General features: G+C 46.0%; 1 protein-coding gene across 7 annotated transcripts in view; it reads left to right on the top strand.

Moving 5' to 3' along the window:
• Window positions 1-24088, top strand: part of znf385a (zinc finger protein 385A) — a 64914-nt gene that overhangs the window by 15541 nt on the left and 25285 nt on the right. For 2 of the 7 annotated variants that reach the window (XM_037105675.1, XM_037105671.1), the window contains exon 2: window positions 20294-20445. The exons of 1 other annotated variant lie outside the window; for it this stretch is intronic. In XM_037105675.1, coding sequence (XP_036961570.1) covers window positions 20347-20445 — 99 coding nt within the window. In that variant the 5' untranslated portion in view covers window positions 20294-20346. Of the gene's footprint in view, window positions 1-11577; window positions 11709-13305; window positions 13377-18892; window positions 19022-20024; window positions 20446-24088 lie in introns of those variants that run through there. 4 more of the 7 variants (XM_037105674.1, XM_037105676.1, XM_037105673.1 and 1 more) reach the window with 4 other exon arrangements.

Here is a 24088-nt window from a genome sequence, read left to right as displayed (position 1 = left end):
GAAAAAAAGCTATTTACCCCGTAATGTTAGCTGTGCATCCAGTGCGCCCCGCTGCCTGAGTAAAGGTGAAGCCAGAGCCAGAAAAAACAAAAAAAAAAAGTTATTGACAGTTTTGCGAGGAGATGACGCAGCCAAATAAGTCGCTGCTCATGAATGATGCATGTCCCCACCGGCCCTGATGGAGAAAGAGAGCGAAGCTGGATGACAGCTGGGGTGCTGTGTGTGCATGGTGCAGAACAAGGTGAGAGTCTTCGTGGTACAGCTCTCTCTCTCTCTCTCGCTTCTCCTTCCCCTCCTTTCGCACTCACTGACAAATATACACAAAATCAGGCGTTCTCAGTGGAGCTGTTACTCTCTACAAGTCTCCCCCGAGCCTCCGTAGCCACACGGTGACCTTAAAAATGGCCCGCCCTAATGCTCTCCCTCTCTCTTTCTCTACCTTCCCTCCACTCTCTCCTTCATCTCCCGACTCCCTCTCTCCTTCCCCGGCTCTCTTTTTAGCGTCTCCCTCTCTCTGAGCCCCCCTCTATTTTCGTCAGAAACAATCACTGTATTTTCCGTCTCACTGCCCCGCGCTGCCGCAGTCTGAGACTCTGATAGCAGGACGGAGAAGAGAAGGAGAGGGATGAGAGTAAAGAGGGTGGGCGTGGAGACGTGTGCAGTACGCAGGGCAGAAACAGGAAAGGCTACATAATGGTTTTGTTGCTGTCGTCACTGAAGTGTCACATCTGTCCGTCCTTTTAGCAGCAGCGGAGCAGCAGCTAGCACACATCCTCCAGGCTTCCTCCAAGGTGTAAGTGGCCTCACATGCACAAGAATAGTGACATGTGCAGGCATGCAAACTACATCACCCCTATACTGAGTTGCAGGCTAGTAGCCAGGATATGTATGTTGGCACGCTGGTTTCAAGGTTGACATGTCCGAGGTTGACATTTGTGCCAAACGCTGCATATCGCGTTCACATTATGTGCTTATTAGCTGACTTTCATAACGGGAGATGAAGGGGACTGGATATTTTTAAGGACACCTGGGGATGTTTCCATCCATTTTTGTAGTTATTTTTCACAGCGGGCCAGACCATCTCCTTGTGTGATCGTGTAGACCCAAACCGGTACTTTAAGTCAAACTGTGATGTTTATCTTTCCCTAACCAAGTGATTTTGGTGCCTGAACCCAAGCAGAGCATAAGCGCAGTGTCGTGATGAGAGAAATTCAATCTAAACAAGCGTAAAGTTGCAGGATAAATGAATTCTCGGTTTTAGCACATCTGGCAGTTGGGTTGCTTAGAGTTGCTGCCCCAGTGCCTTTGGTTATTTGGCTGCCACACATAGCCAGAATTAGATCACCAAGAGTAAAGTCAAAAGATATATATTTGATCCAGGCATGAACATATCTTTAACTCTGACGCCATAAAGCTGTGGTCAAATCCAAAATCCCTCCAAGAACTTTAATTACAGGCTTTTGTATGTGCGTGACATTTTAGCACGGTACACATTTTCAAAATAGCAGCAACTTGTGCAAAAGCTCGAGGGAGCGAAATGTAAATGATGACAGCGCTCTGGCTGTTCCACCTCCTTGTGGCTGCTTGGTTGGTTGAAGATACAAAACCCCTGCTGATCCGCTCTGTCCTCATCTTTGGACACATTCACCAACAGGCGCACAAAGAGATACATATGTCAGTGCTGGCCTAAGGGGGCTGCATCAATATTCATTGAATGTGAAACTCTGACTTGTCCCATTTTCTTGGTCTGAGACGGACAGTATGGGGGTATTACTCAGAGGATAATTACTGGTGATGAACTACCTCTCCAGATGCGGATACATTGATTTGGACAGAGCGTTTGTGTAAGGGGAAGTAGCAGTGATAGATCTCAACACTTTACCAGCGGGGCCCAGCAAGCATTTGAATAAAACATCGTGCAAGGGAACAGCATTGTTGGGGAAAGCCATTAAGTCTCAGATTAGTAGCAAGTGGCTAATGCAGTCAGTCAGTGTGTGGAGCTGCGTAGCCCCACACCACTGAAACAAACACATCAATCTGCCTAACAGTGTGTGTCAACATGCTCCATGATTACCATGCTAATCCCCGAGCAGCACACTGGAGACCACAGGAGATCATTCCAATCAAAAAAAAAAAAACGTCCCAACTCAGATGTAGAATTCATTTTCAGACACACACACGCGCTAAAAATTCACCCTCATTTTTCTACATTCAGCACAATGTAAATGCTTGCAAAATGTCCTTTGCTATCACACACACACGTCCATGCAAACAATGCATCTCTGCAGTCGCTTTTCAGCCACCATTTGTATAGTACTTCAGCGGTAATGTCATGTAAATGTGTCGTGAGCGTTAGAGATTTCATGGTGTGTTAGTGGAGGAGGGAATGCCTGGAGGGTGCAACTATCATGCGAGTGTGTGCGCACATGAACGTGTGTTTGTGAGTGTGCTGGGCAGGTAGTACTTTTCAAAACTGTTATCATAATAGATGATGGTTATAGTGGATGCAAATATGAATGTGGGAAAAAGAGAAAGGAGAGATGCATGCCGGTTATTCTGCAGATGTTTGCAGGAATTTTAATGGCACTGGTTTGAACTACAGTTTAATGTGGAATGGCAGCGTGCCCATGAAATAATGTGTTGCTGTACCTGGCTGCCATTCTATGTGATTGTGCAGAGGAAGGTCACTGTTCTCAATGAGGTGTGCTCCTGCATTCCTCCTGTGTGAGACAGATATTGATATTGACTTCATATTCATAGTTAGGCTTAATCAGTGAGGGAATGTGACTCGTACAGGTTGAAAGTGCAATTGGAAATAAAGCTACTAGTTCCAGAAATATGTTGTTGGTGTAGGTATGTTGTACCTCAAAAAATGGCCCAGTGTCCTTCAAGATTGTTTATCATCCTACCAGTTCCTGATCAATGGGGAAACAGTTAAAAGTTAACAATCTGACAGATTCCTTATGTTTCAATGGCTGCCATGTGAAAATGGTCAATTGTGTTGCAGGTATATCTACTGAAATTGGCATGCTATCCAGTTAGCAAAGCAAAGCTCCTGTGCTAGCAGTGTAAACCACAACGCTCCCCTGGTGCTCCGAGCACCCAGTCCGAGCCGCTAGATGAATGGCTTGCCAAGCTAACTAGCTAACGGGAGCTACAGTTAGCAGCAGTTAGCAGTCTAAGACGAAAAAAGTGTTGGGGGAATTATATTGAATAAAAACACTAACAATAAGTAAATTCTTTCCATAATGGTCCGGAATTGTCTTTATAACCAGGATTTTATCATCTCTCCCATGATGAAAGTGTATCCAATGGTTGAATAAAAAATTCAATATATGCCTTCTCTTCTCGCTTTGCCCTTGAGGATTATTTTCTTGTTTGTGACCATTTCTGAGTGGGTAAGGTTTCTGGGGTTTACTGCATGAAGCACTTTTTAAATTAAACTCCCATATTTACTTTACTTTTATGATGCATGTCAGATGGCTCTCTGGCACTGAAAGCGAGCAGACATTTTTAACTCCAAAGAAGAGGGAAGGACAAGTTACAGTAATTGAGAGTTTGTCTGTATGTGTGTCAGAGAATCTAAAATTACATAACTCTACATTCTTATGCAGAAAAATATCTGCGAGAGCGGTCGATGGTGGAGCTGTCTGTGTTTACGTAAACCGCGCTCTGATTCAAATAAATCTCTGATCGCAGCCTGTGGTTGACGGACTAAGCTGCTTTGTGTGACAGTAAGACCTGAAAGCATTAACCTGGCACATTAATTATGTCATTAGTAAATCTATCCCGTCTGTTTGAAGCAGACTTTGCGACATAATAGGCTTTGTGCATTGTCGTTCCTGATGTGGAAGCCCCATTCCTCCCACATGTTTCGTTCCGCTGCATGATACTACATTTTATTCAAATGAATTCCAATGAGACGTTAGACAACAGAAACAATACCTGGACGTTTAATGCAGCGCAAACTCTCGCAAAACTCTGTGCGCTTGACATCCTTCATTGTCACCTGGTCTCCTTTGGATTGGAAATTAGCTGGCGCTGCATGTCCCCGTTTCCCACATAGACACAGGCACACACGCACTCGTGCTACCACTGGGCTGTCCTCCAATGTTAATGCACGGGGCTGACGATGCTGTGGGATGGCACGCATGTCACACTGTCACAGCAGAGCATGGGAGAGCAGCAGGGGAGGGGGGCTAATTTTGGATGCATGGCATGTGGAGTTAGGATAACCATCTTTTTCTGCAGCTCTCCTCCACCACCACACTGTTTGTTCAATTACCATTTACTGCAGAGAGGGAGAGGAAGAGGGGAGGAGAGCGAGAGGAAGGGGAATGGAGGAAGAGAAGAGCAAGGGCGATTGGGGGGGGTGCTCAGTGATGCAGGGGATGAGGAAGTAGATGTGAAAGAGTTGAGAGCGAGTATGAGCACAGGGGGAGGAAAGCAAAAACATTCTGTGTACAGAGGAGGGAGCAGGGGACACGGGGTGAGATGTGGTGCAGAGCTGACAAGGAGGAGAGCAAACACGAACGCTGTCACACAAAGGTGTCAGGTGCAGTGTTGTGTACTCGCGGCGCATGACGAGCTCCGGTAAAGACTAAAACAAAAGACACCAGCGGAACCTCACGCACGCCACGCTTAGGCTTAATAAACATAAAAACCTGTGCAACGTTATTTCCTTGTAAAACAGCTCTGTACATGCAGGGCTTCTGTTATGAAACGCCGCCACCGTCTCTGCTTTGATAAGTGTCACAGACCTTATTCCAACTGACTATCCCCGGCTCCCTTGGACGGGGTCCCAACCGTACCAAATTGAGATATACAGAGACGTAGCTTGATGCACCAGCTCCTCTCGTCAGTCAGTTTTCCTCCTCGTTTCTCGCGTCCTCCCCCCTGTTTATAAATCCTAATCCCTCCCTCTGTATCTTTCTTCAACTCTTCCCTTCCTCTACAGTCGCTCTCTCTCAGTCTCTGGCTCCAGTATACGGAGCAATTACAGAGATGATATCCACTGTCAGTCAGCGGCTCACAGATGAAGCCTGGCCTCTTTAACATGCTAATGGAACGCCAGATTCAATCAGGCCTTTGTATGGCAGAAGGGAGGGCAGCGCTGCTCATTAAAAAATAAATCATAATAACAATGAGGCCCAGGCTGCAGAGGCAGGCAGCACCTAAGCCGCAGCGTCGAACTCTCTCTCTTTCCTCTCTGGTCTCTAACACTGCCGGTCCGCCGTCCCTCTCTCTTCTTCCCGTCCGCCCATTTCCTTCTGATGCAAACCTCAGAATATTGGCCCTGGTGGAGGTGGTGGAGGAGGAGGGGGAGGGGGAGGAGGAGAGCAGGCAGGGTGAGTGAGGGTGCAGACTCCCTGAATTATCTGACAAACAAAAAAGAGATTATGTCAAGTCAGCACTGTCCTTTTCGCCTGTCTCAATCTTTGTCCCTCTGCTCTGACTCCCCAATGAGGCTTCTGTCCAGCAGCCCTCCTCTGTAAACACACACGGCCTACATAGCTGGTTCTCGCTCTTTACGCCACCAATTAAAGCACAAGGTCACCTCAAGGTCTTACATGACTTCCAAACCATGATGCACTCCTGCGTGAGGATTTGGGAGATTTAATTGCAGGAATTTGTCTACCCACAGGCAGACGCTTACTGTAAAATACTGTATTTACTGTGAGTCTGTAAACGCAATGTAATCACAGGGTTTCTGAAACGCAGTGGTAGCAAGTTGTTCAAAGATGAAAGAATAGTTTGGGAAAAACGCATGGGAATAAGTTGAGAAGATTGATAATACTTGCATGCAGTCCAGCAGGGCACAGACTGCAGGTGGTTCGCTGAGCTTGGCACGAAGGCTGAAAACTTGGGGAAATATTTAGCCTAGCTCCGTCCACTTACTGACAGACACATAGCAAACACTTATACATACATCATCATCATCATTACTACCATTAGTGACAGAAACCGTCTTGAAGAAAAACGTATTTGATGTGCATTTTGAGCCTTTAGTTACGTGGAGGTGGATTTTATGACCTATACTGTAACCGTCCAACAGAGATCGATCAAGATGTTTTGAAGTTGTTATTGATCCCATTCAGTCACTAAATGTTGCATTTGATCTCCCCCTTCCATTGCATTCATGTTATAACATTGCTACTGTTTATAATCATGTGCCCTCTCAAGCAGTTGCCAGTTTGTGCATCTGCTAACATTGCCAGCGCGAGCTAATGTTGCTAATGATAGCTGGCCAACATTTGGACAGTGGAGTATGCTCAGGAATCAGCCTTTCTTTCATTTATTTCCACAAACTGACAACTGCCAATTGCTGACGAAACAGAAATACCACATTACACCAATGGTGCTAAACTATTGGCTCACAAATCTTGTTCAAAGCTGGTGCCATCCATCAGACTTCTTAAACAAAGCCCCTCAGGACCCGACAAACTTTGTTAAATTATTGATTTACAATCATCATGATGCCTTCATGGAAAAAATAATTCACCTCTCTACTAGTTGTTGTAGTCTAATAGTTGTTGTTTTTTTTTTTATGATTCGTTTACATAGAAATGTAACTTTCAACTTTTGGGGAGCTGTCATGTTATCCATCTTTGTAAACAAATGATCAATAATGAATTATATTTCATTTATCTTCAATCGGTATACCGAACTGGAATCTCTGCTGGATACGACTCCAGGTGTCCCCCCTGCTTTCAGTCTTCGAGCTAAGCTGAGCGGCATCCTCTTTCTCATCAATCTCTCTGCCGGAGAGGAAATAAGCTCATTTTCCACAATGGCATACTGTTGCTTTGAGTTCTATATCGTGTTTAAAACAGCGCATCTTTGATTTAGTGTTTCAATTCCACAATGTAGCGACTCACGCCAGAGACAGATTAGAAAAGTATGGTCAGAATTGATGTAGCACAGGTGTACTGACTTTTACTTCTTAGCATGGGTCCAAAACCTATTTACCCTGCAATGCAACTCAATCATCCTTTCATTAGATCTCACCAGCCCGGTATGCACCCTTATCTTTCAAATGCCCTGCTCCAGTCTCTAATGCTAGACTTTTCTTTAAAATGCTCTTAACACTCTACATGACTTCTTCCAGAGCCACAAAAGACATTATGCGACTTTTTTCACAGGCTGTTTTAACTTTCTCGGGGGCTGTTTGACCCCATGACCCAGGACCAGTGTTGCCCATCACCAGGTGTTCCTGTTCCCCTTTTTTGTTGGGCAAACACTTCTGCCATGCCTGCAGTAAGGTTTCCTAAATGTCAGTGTGAGCTGAGGAAACACTCAGCCATGGGACAGAATATTTGCTTCAGTAGTGTTTTGCTTCACAGGGGTGAACCTCTGATGTAATTCAGCTGTCACATTTAACAAGCATATTGCACCACGTTCAGCGTCTGATATCCTCATTACTCTCATTACCATGCTGCTTTGGATAGCTTTTCAAAAGCCCAGCGCTCCTTTCATCCATGCTACTCTTTGTTTAAGATCTCTCCATGGGGGTGTGATTCAGAGATGCTCGCTTCCTCTTTATTCGTCACGCATAAACACTGGAGAATGCAAGTCTTGTGAGTGTGCATAAGAAGTGCGTGCAGGTTTAAGTCCACGTGTCTGAAGACCAGAGATTTATTACAGCCGAGATCAACCAGAGCTTGCTGAATAATGCATCTCCTGCTATCATGGAAAAATATGCTGAATACGCCTCAGCTGATCTTGGAAGTGTTGGAGGTGGCATGAAAAAGCATAACGCTTGCTCCCGACTTAGCTCCTATGCATGAGACAAGAGAGGGAAAGCACTGCTCTCTGCTTTGACAAATGAGCTCAAGCCTGGTTCAAGGAGGATTCCCTCTTCCATGTAATGAGCTATACCAGGGGAAGGGGTGGAGGGGGGAGGTGGGGACTTTTTGATGTTGCACAATTTCAGCGCAGTGTTTTTTTTTGTTTTTTTTTTTTAAATTTCAGTTGTTGCCGTAACCTTTGCAAATTCCTGGTGGCTTGCCCTAACCCTCGGAGGATGCACACCTCCCCGGCTGCCTGCAATCCTTTACAGCGGGGAGGTGATGGATGCTGATTTAAACAAAAGTGTCATTTCTGGTCACACCAATGACAAGTGACATTAGAGACGGGACCCCGCAGCACTTAAAGAGATTGGTGCTGCAGTTGGATTGCCCAGGGACGAGCAGAGAGCAACGTGTTAGAGGACATGCTTGTTTGTTAGGCTACTCCATATTCATAGACGATACACTGCGGGGCTGAAATGAAAGCAGTGGCTGTCAACCACACAAAGTCTCATCCCCCACTCTATTAGGCTGATAGCATACTGCCCTCTACCCTCCTTGGGGATTGGAAGTCAATGAAATGGACTTGCAAACATTGGGCAGGGGTATATTATGGTTGTTCAAAGAGCACAGGTATGTTTTTAAAATCCTCAAGTCCCCCCTTTCACCACCCCACCATGCCCCTTCCGTTTCCCTCCTCTTAAAGCTGGGGGACTAATCTCAGAGAGAATCTGGTGCCTTTGTTGCCGTCCTCCGGAGTGTATTCGGGTTGATCCACCTGTATGTGGCTGAGTGATAGAATTCCATACCTGAGGGCACAGGCTTCTGGGAGGTGCTTGGGAATAAAGTCACTGGCCATTGTTCCACCTGGGTGTGTGACCACCACTTCCCGAAACAAGGGAAGAAGGGGAGGAGATGGGAGATAAAATGTGGCTTTGGGTGGGGGCTGGGTGACAGGGAACAAGTGGGAGCGGATTTGAACAGGCTGCAAAGGAGGAAAAACAATGGACAACAGAGGACAGGTGGAGGAGAGCGGCGGCAGAGGGGGGACATGCTACCTTCTCAGACTCAGAATGTCACCTTGTCCTCTTTCTTTCCCTCTCTCCCTTTTTTTTCCCCGGTTATCCCTCTGTCCCTGTTGCAGCACACTGATACACAGACAGCATTTTCCCTCCCCTTTCTACCAGTGCCATAAGTCTAATCTCCCTCTGCTGCAGTGGATCACTGTCTTTCAACAGACACAACAAAGCAGCGCTCGGGTTCTTCCTTCATAGCATTCCAGCGGTCCATCCGTCACCGACACAGACATTGCCCACAGCCAGAGAGACATTCAGACACATCTCCTCTGGACAACGCTGTGATCATCTTACAAACCTGACTGGCCCACAGCCAAGGGAGGAGCATTCATTACAAGGAAAATACATAAAAAGATAGAAACCTGAGAAAGAGAGCAGACAGCAGGGAATTTTTAAGAGGACATGGGAGATGGACACAAGGCCCACAGAGTCTGTGGTGATGCAGTCAGTCAGTTCATTCCCTATTAAGGTGTGCTCACTGAAACCAGGTGCTAAATTTAACATAATTGAGATAGTGACAGTACACCAAATCACATCTGGATGTGACTGAATCGATTTCATGTAATGTTTAAATGTGCAGTCCTTTTGTGTGCAGCGTTTCTTAACCTCAAAGACATTCCTAGGTTGTCACAAGTGTGAACATACGCAGAAACTCAAGGGAACGTGCCTCTGAAAATCTGCCGAGAATTGTTCCTTGTTCCTTTTCTGAGCTTATTTTGACATCTTAAATTCACAGTGTATTCCAACAGTGACTAATGGCAAAAAAAGTATCAAATATCCAGCGGCATTTGTGGCGTGTCTTATCTAAAATTAAATTTTAAATAGAAATGTTTTGCTGTTTTCTATCTCAGACCTCGTTTCTGTAAACATGATTTTTCAGTCGTCCTGTCATGCCTGTATCTGTGTTTAATATGAGGCTGCCTGTTTCCATGACAACAGCTATCTCACTTCACTTGTCTCTAGCTAGCTAGCTATAGTAGGGAAAAAAGGACAGGCATTACATTTTAGCTTAAACAAGGCTTTAATCTTGTCAGTTGATGAGAGGATATATTGCCTATCCATTATTACATGGTCTGGGAAATTTAAAGCTAAAAGGTTAAAGTCAGAGTTAGCTTCAGCAACAGGCTGACAGTAATATTAGCTTCTCCAACATATATCTAATCTCAGCTAATATCAGTGCTTCACCGATAATCAGTGTTAGCCTCTGCAGCAGGCTTAAATCAATGTTAACGTCATCAACAGGCTAACATTAGTGTTAGCGTCATCAACAGGATAACATCAGTGTTAACTCCACCAACAGGCTAACATTAGGTTCCCCAGCAGTTAAAATTTGAGAAGCCTGTCAATCATAATATTTCAGTGTTCATAATGTTTCATACTCATTATCCTTGCCATACAGACCTGGTGCTTCTTTGGAATATAGAACAGAGTCTATAATGTACTAAGGAAACATGTTACTCCAAAAATCATCCTAAACTGAGATAAGATAGGCTGTCAGACAGGAAGTTTCTGTAACGAGCCCCCTGTTTTATAATAGAATTAAGATGACTTAAAGAATAGGTTTTGCTTTATAACCATGTGGGTTACATGGTTAGTGATTAGTGATAAGAGAAGGGAATAGATGTAAGCCAGTGCCCTGACAAGGGTAACCGCACAGGGGTGTGTGTTTGTTTTGTGCTCTCATTGTGACCCTCTCTCTGTGTGAACACTGTAACAGCGCTCTGTCACCACAGTCGGACTGCATTGAGCTGCGCTGTTCTCTCTGTGTTCCCATCATCCCTGGCTGTCCCCTCCCATTAGCCCTGACAGCTATTTGTCTGTCATTACTGACCTCAAAACAGCACAAACACTCTCCGTCACCACGCGCACACACACAGAATGCAGACTAGCCGAGCCCTGCGCTGCAAAATCATTTGGTGCCCGCACCATAGTTCAAATATAATTACGTGCTTTCATCACATGAGGTGCTATAGAGATAAATATCACATTGGAATGTAATGTGACTGGGGCCAATCCAGACGTATTTTCATTAAGTCGTTTAATCCTGTCCTGAATGGGTTTGAGCGAGCTGCAACACGAAGACCAACATGCGGCTAGTCTCCCCAAGCAGCATCATTGTCAGAGCTGTCATTGATTTAAGGTGGAACCAGAGACAAACAGGATATCAGTCATGTGGGAAGGAATAGAGATATATCATTTTACTGGCCCACCTTTACTGCCCTTGGATGGATAGATAATACAGATCCAGTGTAAAATAAATAAATAAACAATAAAAGACAGGGAAAATTACTGAGTCAAAGGATTTGACATTGCAAAGCTGATCACAGAGCAGCGTATCTACAGCGCGAATCAGGAAGGTCGCAAACTACTCTGGAGAGATCAGCCTACGCGATCCGTGTGTGCATGTATGTGCAGGCCAGTGTGCGGGCGCGTCTCTGTGCCTGTGTGCTGCCACGCAATCCACAAGTAACGAAAGCAAAACAGCCTCCAAACAGTTCAGTTGCTGCCGTACGGGGAGCCAGCAGGAGATTTATCTGGAGGATTAAAAGGGGCGTGCATCTGCTTCTGTGGCTCAAGCACGTGCACTGGTCCTGCTGTGTATCCTAGACACTGTGTATTGTGGACTTGAGAGTTGACAGGCAAAGTAGGCAGGGGTTATCAGAGGCGGGCTGTCTGCACCCTCATTCTCTCCCATTATTTTTGCATGGTACCTCCTCCCTTAGCCCCCGTCTTTCTTCTCTCCGTCTCTCTTGGAATCCCCAGTGAACTCCTCTGAGTCTACCAAAGAGGCAGACTGGCAATTAAATCCTCCCAGCCTTGATTCAGCTACTTAGGAGAGATCAAGGTAGGATCTTTTGGGGGGGCTTTTTGGGGCCTGCCAATGTCATATTATCTCACTAGGGTGTCATTACCACCCCTTCCACTCTGTCATTATGCACAATACTCCCCTCTGGGAGAGACTGTAGGTTTACCCTCCGTTATCTCTGCAGTGAGCACATGTGTCTCTGTGAAGAGCGGGTGTGTGTCTGGAGTTATTTCTTACGCGCGATAATATTTTGGATGTGAAGCTGCTCTTGAAATGGCCTTGGTGAGGAATTAAGTTCTCTGATCAGATTGCAAAGGGCAACAGACTGAGTTTCTGGTGTGCGTGTGTGTGTGATTGTGTGTGTGTGTTGTGAAGGGGTGGGAAGGGGAGGATGAACTCACGCTCTGTTGTCCTTTCACCTAAAAATGTAAACTATGCGCGTGAGATGCGTCGTAAGCTTTGATCCCGCACTGGAAGCTGTTTTTTCACTTGTTCCATCTTCCTGTTGCTGCTGCCCGGGCGTTTTGTTTTTCAGAGTGTGATACCACACATGCTGTAGTCTGTACTTTACCGGTTCCTTACAGTACAATGAAATTAGCAAAATTGCTGTTCTCCAAATTGGTAGGTTGGGTAAAAATCGAAAAGCCCTACAATTAGAGGGGAAAGTTTAACACTCCCCCCCCCACGACCGATGCAGAAAAATGTACACAGACACAAACACGTTGCCTATGCAGATAGAGACCCTCGTAAAACAAAGCCAGCATTCATGTGTAAGCCATTTATATAACCCATCATACTTAACTACTGCCACGGCATTATATAGGGTAGTGTGCAGTTTTGTGTGTGTGTGTTTGTGTGTGTTTCATGAGACTCACTGCAGTGCGTATATATTTGGATTAAGGACTGAGACATGTTCTGACTAATACTCAGCACTGTGCAGAACACTCGAGTGTGTGGCCGCTGCATCATTTCACAGTAACTAAGCCCTCATAACCTTACCCTACCTGTCACACGTACGAGCACATGGGCACGCGCGCGCACTCACACACACACACACACACACACACACAAATACCTCACATGCAACACAAATGCACAATGAAGTCAACGCGCAAATGAAACAAGTTTGAGCTTCCCCAGCTTTCCCCCCCGCTGCATAATCCTCCCATTAAAGCGTAGCATAACACCAGCAGTTCCAGGCAGCAAATCAAACAGATCTTTATCTGCATCCACCTACCTTGTATGCATGTATTAACCTTCGCAGGAAGCTAGAAATTAGCATACCATGATTAGAATAGATGGTGAAGATAAAGTTTGATAAGAGGATGTGTTTTTTTTTTCTTTTTTCTCCAACATTCATAATCATTTTCGGCCGTTAAACTATGAACTTGAAGTGGCCGCTTTGAAGTTGAGAGGAGCTCAGCAGCACACTCTTGTGGTCTCTCGCAGTCATACGTGCTAGGGTTTTTTTTTGTTTTTCTGGGGGTGGGGGGGGGAGTATACTTGTCATGAGGGAAATCTTCAGCGTGTGTCTCCCAGCAGTATGCGAGCCTTGTTGCACTCAGTGCTCTCTCTGTTGAAGCGCATCACTACCTGTGAGTCAGAGGCTGTGAGTACATAATTCATTCGTAGCTGAGGCTGAGGCAGCTATCTGGAGGAGGGCTGCTGCTGCTGCCACAGCTGTCTGTGTGGGGAGCATCCAGGGAGGTAAGCAGCTCAGGATGCAGCCGCCAGACAAACACTCAGGGCTAATGACCTGCGCAGGCCTACGTGCTGCAGGATCTCCAGGTGACAGGTGAGGCTTCAGGCCGATCCTGTGCTTTAAATGAGCGGCGAGGGAGTGTGCGTACGCGGACGTGAACTTAAAAACAGAGTCAGCTGCTCCGTGATGGGCACAGCTTTAAAGGCAGGCAGACGTGTGAGTCAGAGGAATTTTGCCTTCCACGGGCCTGGCTGGATAATCCCCCGTATGTGTGAAAGTGGGTGCACTGATGTGTAAGTTTAAGTTAGAGAAAAAGTGAATTAAATCTCCTGGAACACCCTGTGTGTTTCTTTGATATGTGCGCTGTGTGCGAGTGCCCTTTTTTCTTTGTGCATTTGAGCGGGACGTTTGGCCAGGCCTGTGATCCTGTTGATTGCCCTTGTGGTCAGGTGAAAGGGAGGCACGCCGTCCTGCTGGGCCTGAGACTGGAAGGGAATACTGAGTGGAAGAGGGCCAAATTTTCCATTCTTTCTCTCCCTTTTGTACCCCGTGTGTGTGCGCGCTCTGTCACGCTGCCTCCGCTGCTGAAATGAATTGGCTATTCCTGTAGGCCCGGGCACAGCTGTGTACAGCACAGAATACACACTGAGCTCATCATGAGGGAGGGAGCGGCCGAATGAGAGTGACAGATGAGAGGGAGCGACGGTAAGAGAAGCGGGGACAGACGGACAGATGGCCGGCCATCCGCTTCACACTACGATCCATATGAAACAGTAGACCAGTAGGGACATAACAGAAGAATCTAGCAGCTTTGCCTGACCACAAACACTGTAATAATAATAAGCCAGTCGTTCTGGGTCATGAGAACTCTCCTCCTCGGTTGTTATGAAATAATCTGGCAACCCCGCTTTTTTTTTATCTCCTCCACAAGTTAGTCAGCCACCATCCTCTGAACTGTCAGGCCAAGTCTGAGGAGCTGCTAATGGTGTGTCTACAGCACAAGTCTGGTGTACTCAGTTCTGTGTGTGTGTGCGTGAGAGAGACAGAGTGAAAAAAAGAGGTTTGACGAGGGAGACTATGTTGGGGGTTATGTTTAGGAAGCTCCCAGTGCAGCCCCCGGTCTCTTTAAATCATCTCACTGACTCAGAGTTCTCTTAATAATGCATAAATAAGCCGAGGGCAGGTTTTCTCAAGATTAAGAGCCAGCAGTTAGTCTGGAGCCTCAATGTGCCGCACATACTGGGTCGATAAAGTAAATTATGAACGCTGTGCAGATAATCACTAAAGCTGCTGCGTGGCACAAAACTTTCAGATGCCAAAAAAATATTTCTCACTTGTCACCATGTTTACGTTAATCCCAGTCGGGTCCTGTTTTTTATTTTTTTTTTCTATCAAATGTAGCAGATCTCATTAGGGTTTCTGTTTGTAATATTCCAACACACCAACAGCACTGATTGGAACTAAGAATGCAGTCCTAATGTCCCCCTCCTTTCTGGGCCATGTGGAGGACAGGTGCCCCGCTTGACGGCCCCGGCAGAAAAGGCAAGTTGGCAGCCCGACTGTTACCACCTCCTTCTCCCTGCCTCCGCTGCCAAAGACCCTGGCACATCTGTGGCCGTCCAGCGTGCCCGGTGCCAGCTACCCTGCTCCCATTGTTCTCTCTTGAATGCACCCAACGCCCATGGGAACGAAGGCTGAACACAGTGTGGCACAACCTACACAGCCTGTTAGATAATCTCAAGACATGAAAAGATTCTCTTAGCCTAGATTCTGGAAACAGCTCTTTGTCTTGCAGCAGAGACGAGGAAAACACCCGATGGTGATTTTTTATAAGATTCTTCCTCCATCAGCTTCAGTTTCTAGACAGTCACCGGAGTGAACATAATCCTCCATCCCATAACCTGCACACAGTATTGATGAAATATATTTCTCCATGCAACATAGCGTTTTGCTTTTAATGTAAAAAAAAAAAAAAAAAAAAAAATCATGTGAAACCCTTTCAAACATCACATTTTCTGACTTTCATTGATTTTTGATTTATTCATTACACGCTCGTCTCTTATTCTGGAATAGTTGCCTTGCTTTCCTGTTCACCGTCGAGCTTACATATTGCATGAGGTGGGGAAACACAAGACGCACGCAGTAACCATATGAAAACGCTGCGATCCTCCATCTGTTATTTGCACTTTACTTCTGTTTTTTTCTCCACTTGTTCAAACCCCAAACACAGTCACTCACACCCATAAACACGCACACACACACACACACACACACACACACACACACACTCAAATAACTCACATGAAGAAAAAGACTTGTGAAGCATTAACCAGCGTGTGTGTGTGTGTGTGTGTGCGTGTTTACTGTATATATGTGTTTCCCCAGTGGAGGCGGGGATGTGGCCAATAGCAGATTTATCAGGGCCGCGCAGGCTGGCGAATTATTCCAAATAGGAGAATCATCCGCTCTAGCCTTTGATCTGTCTTCTGCCTGCTCTCTAATTTTAACCCTCCTTCTTTTCCTCCCTTCTCTCTTCATATCCACCGTGTACTGCGCCACTTCTATCTTTCACTCCGTCTCCTCTGCCTCCACCTGCACACAGCCTCGTCTCTCTTGCTGTCATCTTTGAGTGAGGGCAGTGTGGTCCTCTTACACACACACACATAAATACTTCTCTAAATGTTAGGGCTCTTATTAACATGCATTTCCTGGCCCTCAACGCAGACCATTACAGACCGAATGTGTAACCCAAACCATTAGTCTAACCGTAATTTGAACCTCAATCAAAATTCTAACCCCCAGGGTCCAAAACTCAAAGCGGGCCTCATCAAGATAGAATCGTTAAAGCGCCTGGCTGCGACACCCAAGCCCTCTGGCGGTGTCCCGCAGGCCGTTTAAGAGCGCCGATTATGGCCTAGCAGGATTCCTGGCGTGTCAGAGGGTTTAACAACATCCACATCACTGTCCTCTCAGCTCTTCCAGACTGGTCTGTCTGTCACTCTGCCTCACTCTGACATTCACACGTATCTGGCTCCAAAAGCCAGTCGGGAGAGCAGAGGGAGGGAATATGGCAGCACATGTGACAGACACTCTGGGGGGGGGGGGGGTGCTGCGGCTATTTTTATTATTGATTTTTGATCATTTCTGTCAGAAGATTTTGTGAATTAGCCTTCACAATGACTTGTTTTATTTGAAATGTTATATTCACCATCATATTAAAAATGAGAAAAGCAGCAAAGCCTCACATTTTCAAAGCTAGAGCAAGGGAGTAATTGGCATTTTACTTAATAGCTTATTGAAATGAAGACTGGGCGGCTCGATCCCCAAAGTAATGATGCTGCTGATTCCAAGTCTTGATTTGAGTATTGATGGTTAGAAATGATACCAAAACATAAATCCTTCATATGTTGACATCCCGGCCACATGAACCTTCTTCATAGTGCTCTCTGCTGCTTAGTGATCATTCACATGATAAATATGTCTTTATTTACCATTAATAACTGTCTTTTGCTCAAGGACATGTCTAATTAAATAATCACACTAAATTGTGTCTTAATTTCGGTCGATTTTGATTTTAAATCAAAATCCTGACGCCCCAACCTTATTTTACCCAAAGGTCCCATTCAGATCAAAATCTATTTTACTAGAGCTTTAGAGACCTGTCCATTGTAGCAGCCATCCAAAAACAAAATACATTAGAATATAAAATAAAAAGAAATGTAAACATTTTAAACCACAATAAAAAAAAGAACAGAAATGCTTTTGGCATTCGAATCAATTTGGTGGTAATATTAGAACATAGAATAGTAAAACAGTAGTGAATCATGAAATATTTGGCTCCTTTAAATTATAGTACATCGGCCGCTTTTAACAATAAAAGTATCAATATCTTTCTTAATATGTGCGAGTCTCTGGTATTACATGGTATCTGAATAAATCTACTATTAATTATGACACCCAAATCAAAACTGTTGTGAATTAATTCTATTACCTGTTTGATCAATAATTCCACTCAGCATTAGTGTTACATCTGTATATGTAGGTTATGCACTGAATTGATGAAGTGTGAATACTGGCTGGGGTTGTATTGTGTCATGCTGTCTTGTTCTGTTGTTTAATAAGGAACACTCACAACTTATCACTTAATTAGCTCTGGCTCTAATGCAAGATTTTGTCAGTGTGCACAGTGGAGCCTGGTGGGACGACGTTACAAGTGTTCCCTTGTGCACACACACTCCACAAACACACACACGCACACACGGCACGCACAGAAACTTGCGCAGGTCGCAGGCACACTCCTGCGCCATATAGTGATTTGTTTGATTTACACTGTGAGGAGGTCCCAAAAGAGAGGTTAAAATTAATGGGGTGATTATACAGTGAGAGAAGAAAGCTACCAGATTTATGCACACTGACAAACACATGCCTATACACCAACACGCACAGACACGCACACACACTCACACATATGCAGATAGTGTCCCTGGTGGATCAGGCTCTGTCTTTGCTCCAAGGACAGCTGCTTGTCTCTCTTTTTTGGTCCTCAGCTCTTCAGATTTCAGCTCCAACTGCTGCTGCTGCAGAGACACGTTCTGTTCCCAGGTCAGCCAATCCCTCTGCTTGTCTGCCTGCCAGAGGCTGGCTGACCCACTGCCAGAAACAGTCTTCATGTTCAAGTGCAGGATCACTGGGGAGCCGCAAACATTACTACTGTGCAACTTCAGCTAACGTTATGTAGATCCTTCCAAGAGCAGCACGCACCCGCACACATGCTTGCGCACAGACTGATAGACACAAACGCAGGCCATGTATCAACATGCGGTACAGTGTCATGATAAATGCACTCCAGATTCAGTGCATTCGTCACGTTGTTAGTGGTGCAGCCCCAGAGGAGGAGCTGCCCTCATCAGTCATGCAGGTAGATGTGGAGGAGAGGGCAGCTACAGGACCCCCCATCCTCTCTCATCACAACACACAGCATCCAGGAGGAGCTCAGCCAAACGGACCGACTGAGGATGTTTGGATTTCTGACGAATGTGTGACTCTCCATGCCTAAGAAGTGTGAGACTGAACAACACGCATCACTTTTCAGTCTTTGGACTGAAACATTGCAGAAATGTTTTTGTATGTGCTGAGTCAGCTCTGAGACAAAATCCACCAGCGAGAGGCCAGCCAGAGCTCCCAAACACAGACAACTGTAAGAATGTCGCCCGTGTGTGAGCGATGAGTCTGCCTTCGTGCAAGTGTGTGTATGTATTTGTTGTTTGTTTGGCATAAGACACTTTCATGCCCAACTAGATGTAATGATGCAGTCCTCTCTACCTCGAGGCCCACAGATGCGAGGCAGGAGGCAGCTGGGCTTCAGCTGAGACAGCACTTTCACTCAGTCTGACAAAGTCAGTGCCTCTCTCTCTCTCTCTCTCTCTCTCTCTCTCTCTCTCTCTCTCTCTCTCTCTCTCTCTCCCTCCCTCCAGCTTCCTCTAATCCAAACTTTGGTGACTGCATCTGCTAACTCCATACCCCCCACCCCCTCTAATGCGGCAGCCATATTATTTTTCCCTGATCACAGTCGGGTGACATAAAGCTCGATGAAAACGCGGAGGTGTCAAATAATGCGCGAGAAATTACCATGTGAAAAGTGTGGAGGCAGGTAGGAACGAATGGCAGTAGGAAGCAGAGCGAGGGGACAGCAAGTAACAGGGCGAGAGAGAGTGGCTTAGAGCAATCCCAAAAAGGAGAGCAGCGGAGCTTTAAGTCTCGGGGGAATTTGAAAGCCACAGAAATCCAGTTGCGGATATTAAGAGGCTTAATCTGAGAGCTTGCTGAGGCTGAGTTTTGCTGTGTGGGCCCCATCACTATCATCCTTGACAGAGGTTAAAGAGGAGACGGGGAGGGTGGGGTGGGGGGGGATAAGAAGGAGAGGAGGAGAAGGCAGATGGGAGCAATGACGAGAATAGGGAGCCGTGTATCATTATGACAGCCTTGCATGCTTTTGTTGGAGAATTAAACATTGACATAGCGCACAGGTGCGTGCGTGTGTCTCTGTGTGAGGGTACACTCGCAGTGGTGTTCAGAAGTGACTGTGTTTATCGGCTCCTGTGGCAAATCCACCCAGACAGCGTGTTGGATCCAGTCAGATCCAGGGAGCATGTGTCAGGACTCGAGCAGAGGAATCAAGAGCCTGTGATTCAGTCGCTCCGCAATTAGACGCAAACAAGAGATCCAACTCTCACAAAAGCAACACGCGCTGAGATGAAACTCATCATCGTCAAGATGCAGATATCTCCCGGAGAGGAGAGGAGAGGAGAGGAGAGGAGAGGAGAGGAGAGGAGAGGGGCAGGTGGATGAGAGGAATCCCCCCCCCCCACCGCCTCCGTGGCATTCCTGCTTCATTTGACGTGAATGTTTTCAGTGTAATGAAACGCTCCGCCGACGTGAATTCTACAAAGCCCACAAAAGCCTCGGTATCACACCATTTGTTCGCAGCAGGGCCGCTTCACTTTAGCGCTTCAGCCTTGTCAACTTGTCAGGAGAAACCAGAGCGTCTGTCCGCAGCAATCACTCTGCGCGTCCTTAACGGGCCCCCTTCTCCTCTCAGCCGGGAGGCGGCGTGATCCGCCGGGCTGCCACGTTGCTCTGCTCTGTCTAGCAGAGAAATAATTGCTTTGCAGCGCAATTATGGCTCATTGTGCCTTTTTGGAATTCAGTGGCACATTCCAAGAAACAGCAGCATGCAATCAGTGCCGAGCTGCGCAATTCGTTCATCCTCTTCATCTCTCTATTTTACACTTCGCTCAAGTCCATTAGCAGAAACATGCAATGCCAGCAATGATCTTATCTCGTTTCGTTCCTATTTTAGACGCATGAGTTTACAAGAATATGGCATGTACACTTATTTCCCTCTGTCTCTTTCTGTGTGCAGGAGGCATAAACCGCGCCGGAGCGGCGGTGCCGACGTTCTTGCGGACCCCCACCATGATCCAGCCCCACCTGGACATGAAGCCCTTCCTGCAGTTCCCCATAGAGACCCCACCTCCTCCGCACAGCATGAACCTTTTCCACAACTTCAACACGGTGAGAGTCGATGCGGAAATCAAACACGTACGCACACTGCAGTCTTTAGGCTCGCTCGGTGCAAGAAGGGAGAGACACGAGAGGGAGCTGACCGACCGATGGAAGCAGGTGGATTTACCTCAGCGATGCTTTCACATGAAGTGTTAATTGCTGCCCTGCATAACATAGATTTTTTTCCAATACTTTAACTAGCCTTAAAGGAGACATAACATGCACATTTTCAGGTTCGTAATTTTACTTTGGGTTACTACTCCGATGAGGCTACATGCTTCACTGCTTGAAAAACACATCCATATTCCTCATACTGTCCATGCCGCAGCTCTGTATTACCCCTTCTGTCTGAAACACTGTGTTTTAGCTCCTGTCTCTTTAAAGCACCCCCTGGACACCCAGTCTGCTGTGATTGGTCAACCTTCATGCGCCTGAGCCAGCACCGCTCACCATGTCTCCGGTTGGCTCGGTCATGTTTTCAGCTTACAGTCAGCTTCACTGACTACACGCATAGATTATGTGAATGTGCGACGTAGTGTGATGTAAAGAAGTCACGGAACAGGAGGCGGGACTACTGACGAGGCGTCTCAGGAGCAGTGTTTTCTGCACACTGAGGGAAAGAAAAAAAACAGTGTGCCTTTAAGTGGTTGAGGTGCTGCCGACCACATCAAGAAAGCGCGTTGTGTTTGTCAGGCCTCGCTATAAAAGGAAGAGACCGCTGCCACTGAGGCTGCATTGATTCATGTACACACACTCGGCCCCGCTGCTTAATTCAAAGCACAGTAATAAAGAGCAGCTCTCAGGCCATCTTTATAGCTGCACACTTCAAACACCACAGTTTGTTTGATGTGATATTTATTTAAACGGAGAGGGGGATCTTCCTGCTTCCCCGGGCCCTGACTAACATCTTATCATTTAGATTAGACCGGAGAGACATTTAGCATCTTCACCAGCTCAGCATAACGTGCCGACTTGCTCCCCTAGACTCCATCAGGGAGTGTCAACACACTTTCTCATCAGCAATATGTACAATCGGTGAACTTTGCGTGTCCCGTATGTGGGGCAGTGCCATTCCCGGACCGCGTCTGCGACAGAGTTAATCTCTTTGGTTTGTCTGGCTGCGGTTTACAAAGGGTTGACACAGAGATCTCCTGCCACTAATTAGCTATCATCTGGCATGTGACTCAACGACGTATGGCACGGCAGCGACAGTAACATGAGGCCAGACGCTGTTAAACACGTTTTAATGATACAGTCATTTTAATCGCCCTCCACGGGCCATGACATAAGTGGAGGCATTCTCGTTGATGTTATAACTGCAGTGCACCCAGCAGACATGGATTAATAGAGATGCTGAGATGATGCAGGCGCTCACTTTCCACCCTCGCGCCTGCTGCTGCACAGCCCTGAAATCACTCTCGCTTGCTCCCTCTGTCTCTCCCTCTGAATCTCCCTCTCTCTTACCCATTCTGTAACATCCCTCTGCCTCCTGTCCTCCTTCCTTTGGAACGTTAACTACGTCTGCAGGTCCAGAGGGACGCCGTGAATGTTAATAGCTGTTGCCAGTGGATGACTGGGGGCCGGCCCTGAGCGGTGTTTTACAGCCCAGTGACCAGGAGATGGGGCCATAGGAGAGGCTTGGAGGTTATTCTGACCTTATAGCTCCACTGCATTCTGGCATATACATACATTTACAGTAGTGCGTTTTATATATATATATATATATATATATATATATATATATATATATATCTATATATATAAAAAACACTGACTGACAGCACAGTTGATATTTGAATGAAGGGTCCGGGGGAAATGCCTGCAGAACGCACTTTTTTAAAAGCCGCAGAAATGCAAAAAAATAAAGATACAACTTCGGTTGCTGCTAATGAAGTCTCTGTTGTTGTTGTTGATGTTTTCCTGCAGAGGAAGTCGTGGCCCTCAGCTTTCCCGGAGATGTTTTTATGTTTAATTTAGTGTTAGTCTGCAATTGAGTATATTTATACAGGAAGACCAAGGGTAAAGGAGAGTAAGGGCTGGTGTCTCTGTTTACATCACGGGCTATATTTTATGGCTTGTTGGGCTTTTGGGCAGAGGTGATGTTTGAACAATCAGCCAGCGACTCTGCTTGGGTCTCATCTCCTTTCATTTAACTGTAACAATAGAGGATGAACAATGTTTATTTCACATAAGATGTTCCCTACCCCGCGTCTTAAATGCCCTCTGGTGTCTGTCTGTGCCGACACACTGATGTGCACAGCGCCTCGATGAAGACACTGCGTTATGGCAGCAATAAGACTGAGAGATGTCCCTGCACTCAGCTGGCAGCTAGTTATTCTTTCTCTCTCTCCTAATAAGTGATCTGTGCTGAGTTTGTACAGTCTTAATGAGACTCGCATCGAGGGTTATTAGCTCCATAGTAGAGGAATGGGCTCTCCTAAAGCCATATACAGCTTTAATGGTCCTCTGATGTGATTTGTCCTCTACCTGCCTGTCTTACCCGATGTGCCTCTAGACAGTGACGAGACTGAATTATTTATCGGCAGCAGCTGGTCCTGATATAGACGCGTGATCACACACACACACACACACAACTCCAAGTCTTGCAGCCTGCCTGTCCCGACATGGACTCGCTCAGGATGCACAGTCAGGGTTTTGTCGATGAAGGCGTTTAATCATGCAAAGCCGCACACAGACTTGTTGGATCTCACCTGCTGTCTTTGCTCCTTTCATCCCTTTTGTCGCTCCTGAACAACTCACTCTCCAGCAGGCTCCCTCACAACTCTTTTATTCCAGCCCCAGATTAGCTGACTGATGTTTCCTCGCACCTGTTGTTGCTCGAGACTGATCAATCGAAAAAAACAAAAGAAAAAAAGGAACCATTAAGAACATCTTTTGTCGAGGTCTTGGTCGTGGGGATATTATGCACACTGATGTCTGGCTGAAAGCAATCACACATTTCTTTCACTCACGGTAGCAATAAAACCAGTGACGTAAGGCAACTGGGTTCATTTACTAAAGTGCTGCAATTGATTACAGTTTTTAAGGTTTACTTCACACAAGTATTTCCATTTCGTGCTCCTTTCGTCCACTTTTTTTGATGGCAAATTTTGAACATTTAGTTCAGAAATTAACTAAAATTATCAACAGAACATGAAGAAATACCAGTTTTGATGTCAAAGATGGAGGCTGCTGTAACACCAAGACTCCCCCACTTCTTACGCTTGAGTCAGCTTTGGTAGGGCCACTAGCTGCACAGCTAATAGAGCTAACTAGTTAACGGCTGCTTGTAGCTGCGGCCATATATCAGAAAAGAAAACAGTGAGCAGCAGTCGGTTCCTCTGCTGATGTGCTGCTCTCTGACTTGTTTGAACTGACCTGCGACAGTCTTACATGTTGCACCTTTAAAGGTCCTATTGACATCATTTTGATGTAGACAGATCTTCAAAAAAAAACAGAATGAGTGACAGCTTCTAACAAGGTCTGTCAATAGTATAACGCTGTTTGAATCGTGTGGTATTGATGTCTTGTCAACATCAAAATGAGCTAGCGTTAAGTGTTGAGCTAAGTTTGCCTCAGCTAGCTACTGTTACATACATCACAACATTAGCTAGAAATGAACTGGCAGTCACTGGAAGGGTCACAGCAGTGA

The sequence above is a fragment of the Acanthopagrus latus genome, chromosome 7, assembly GCF_904848185.1.
Source record: "Acanthopagrus latus isolate v.2019 chromosome 7, fAcaLat1.1, whole genome shotgun sequence".
Classification (NCBI taxonomy): Eukaryota; Metazoa; Chordata; class Actinopteri; order Spariformes; family Sparidae; genus Acanthopagrus; species Acanthopagrus latus.
This window is presented reverse-complemented; position numbering and strand designations above follow the sequence as displayed.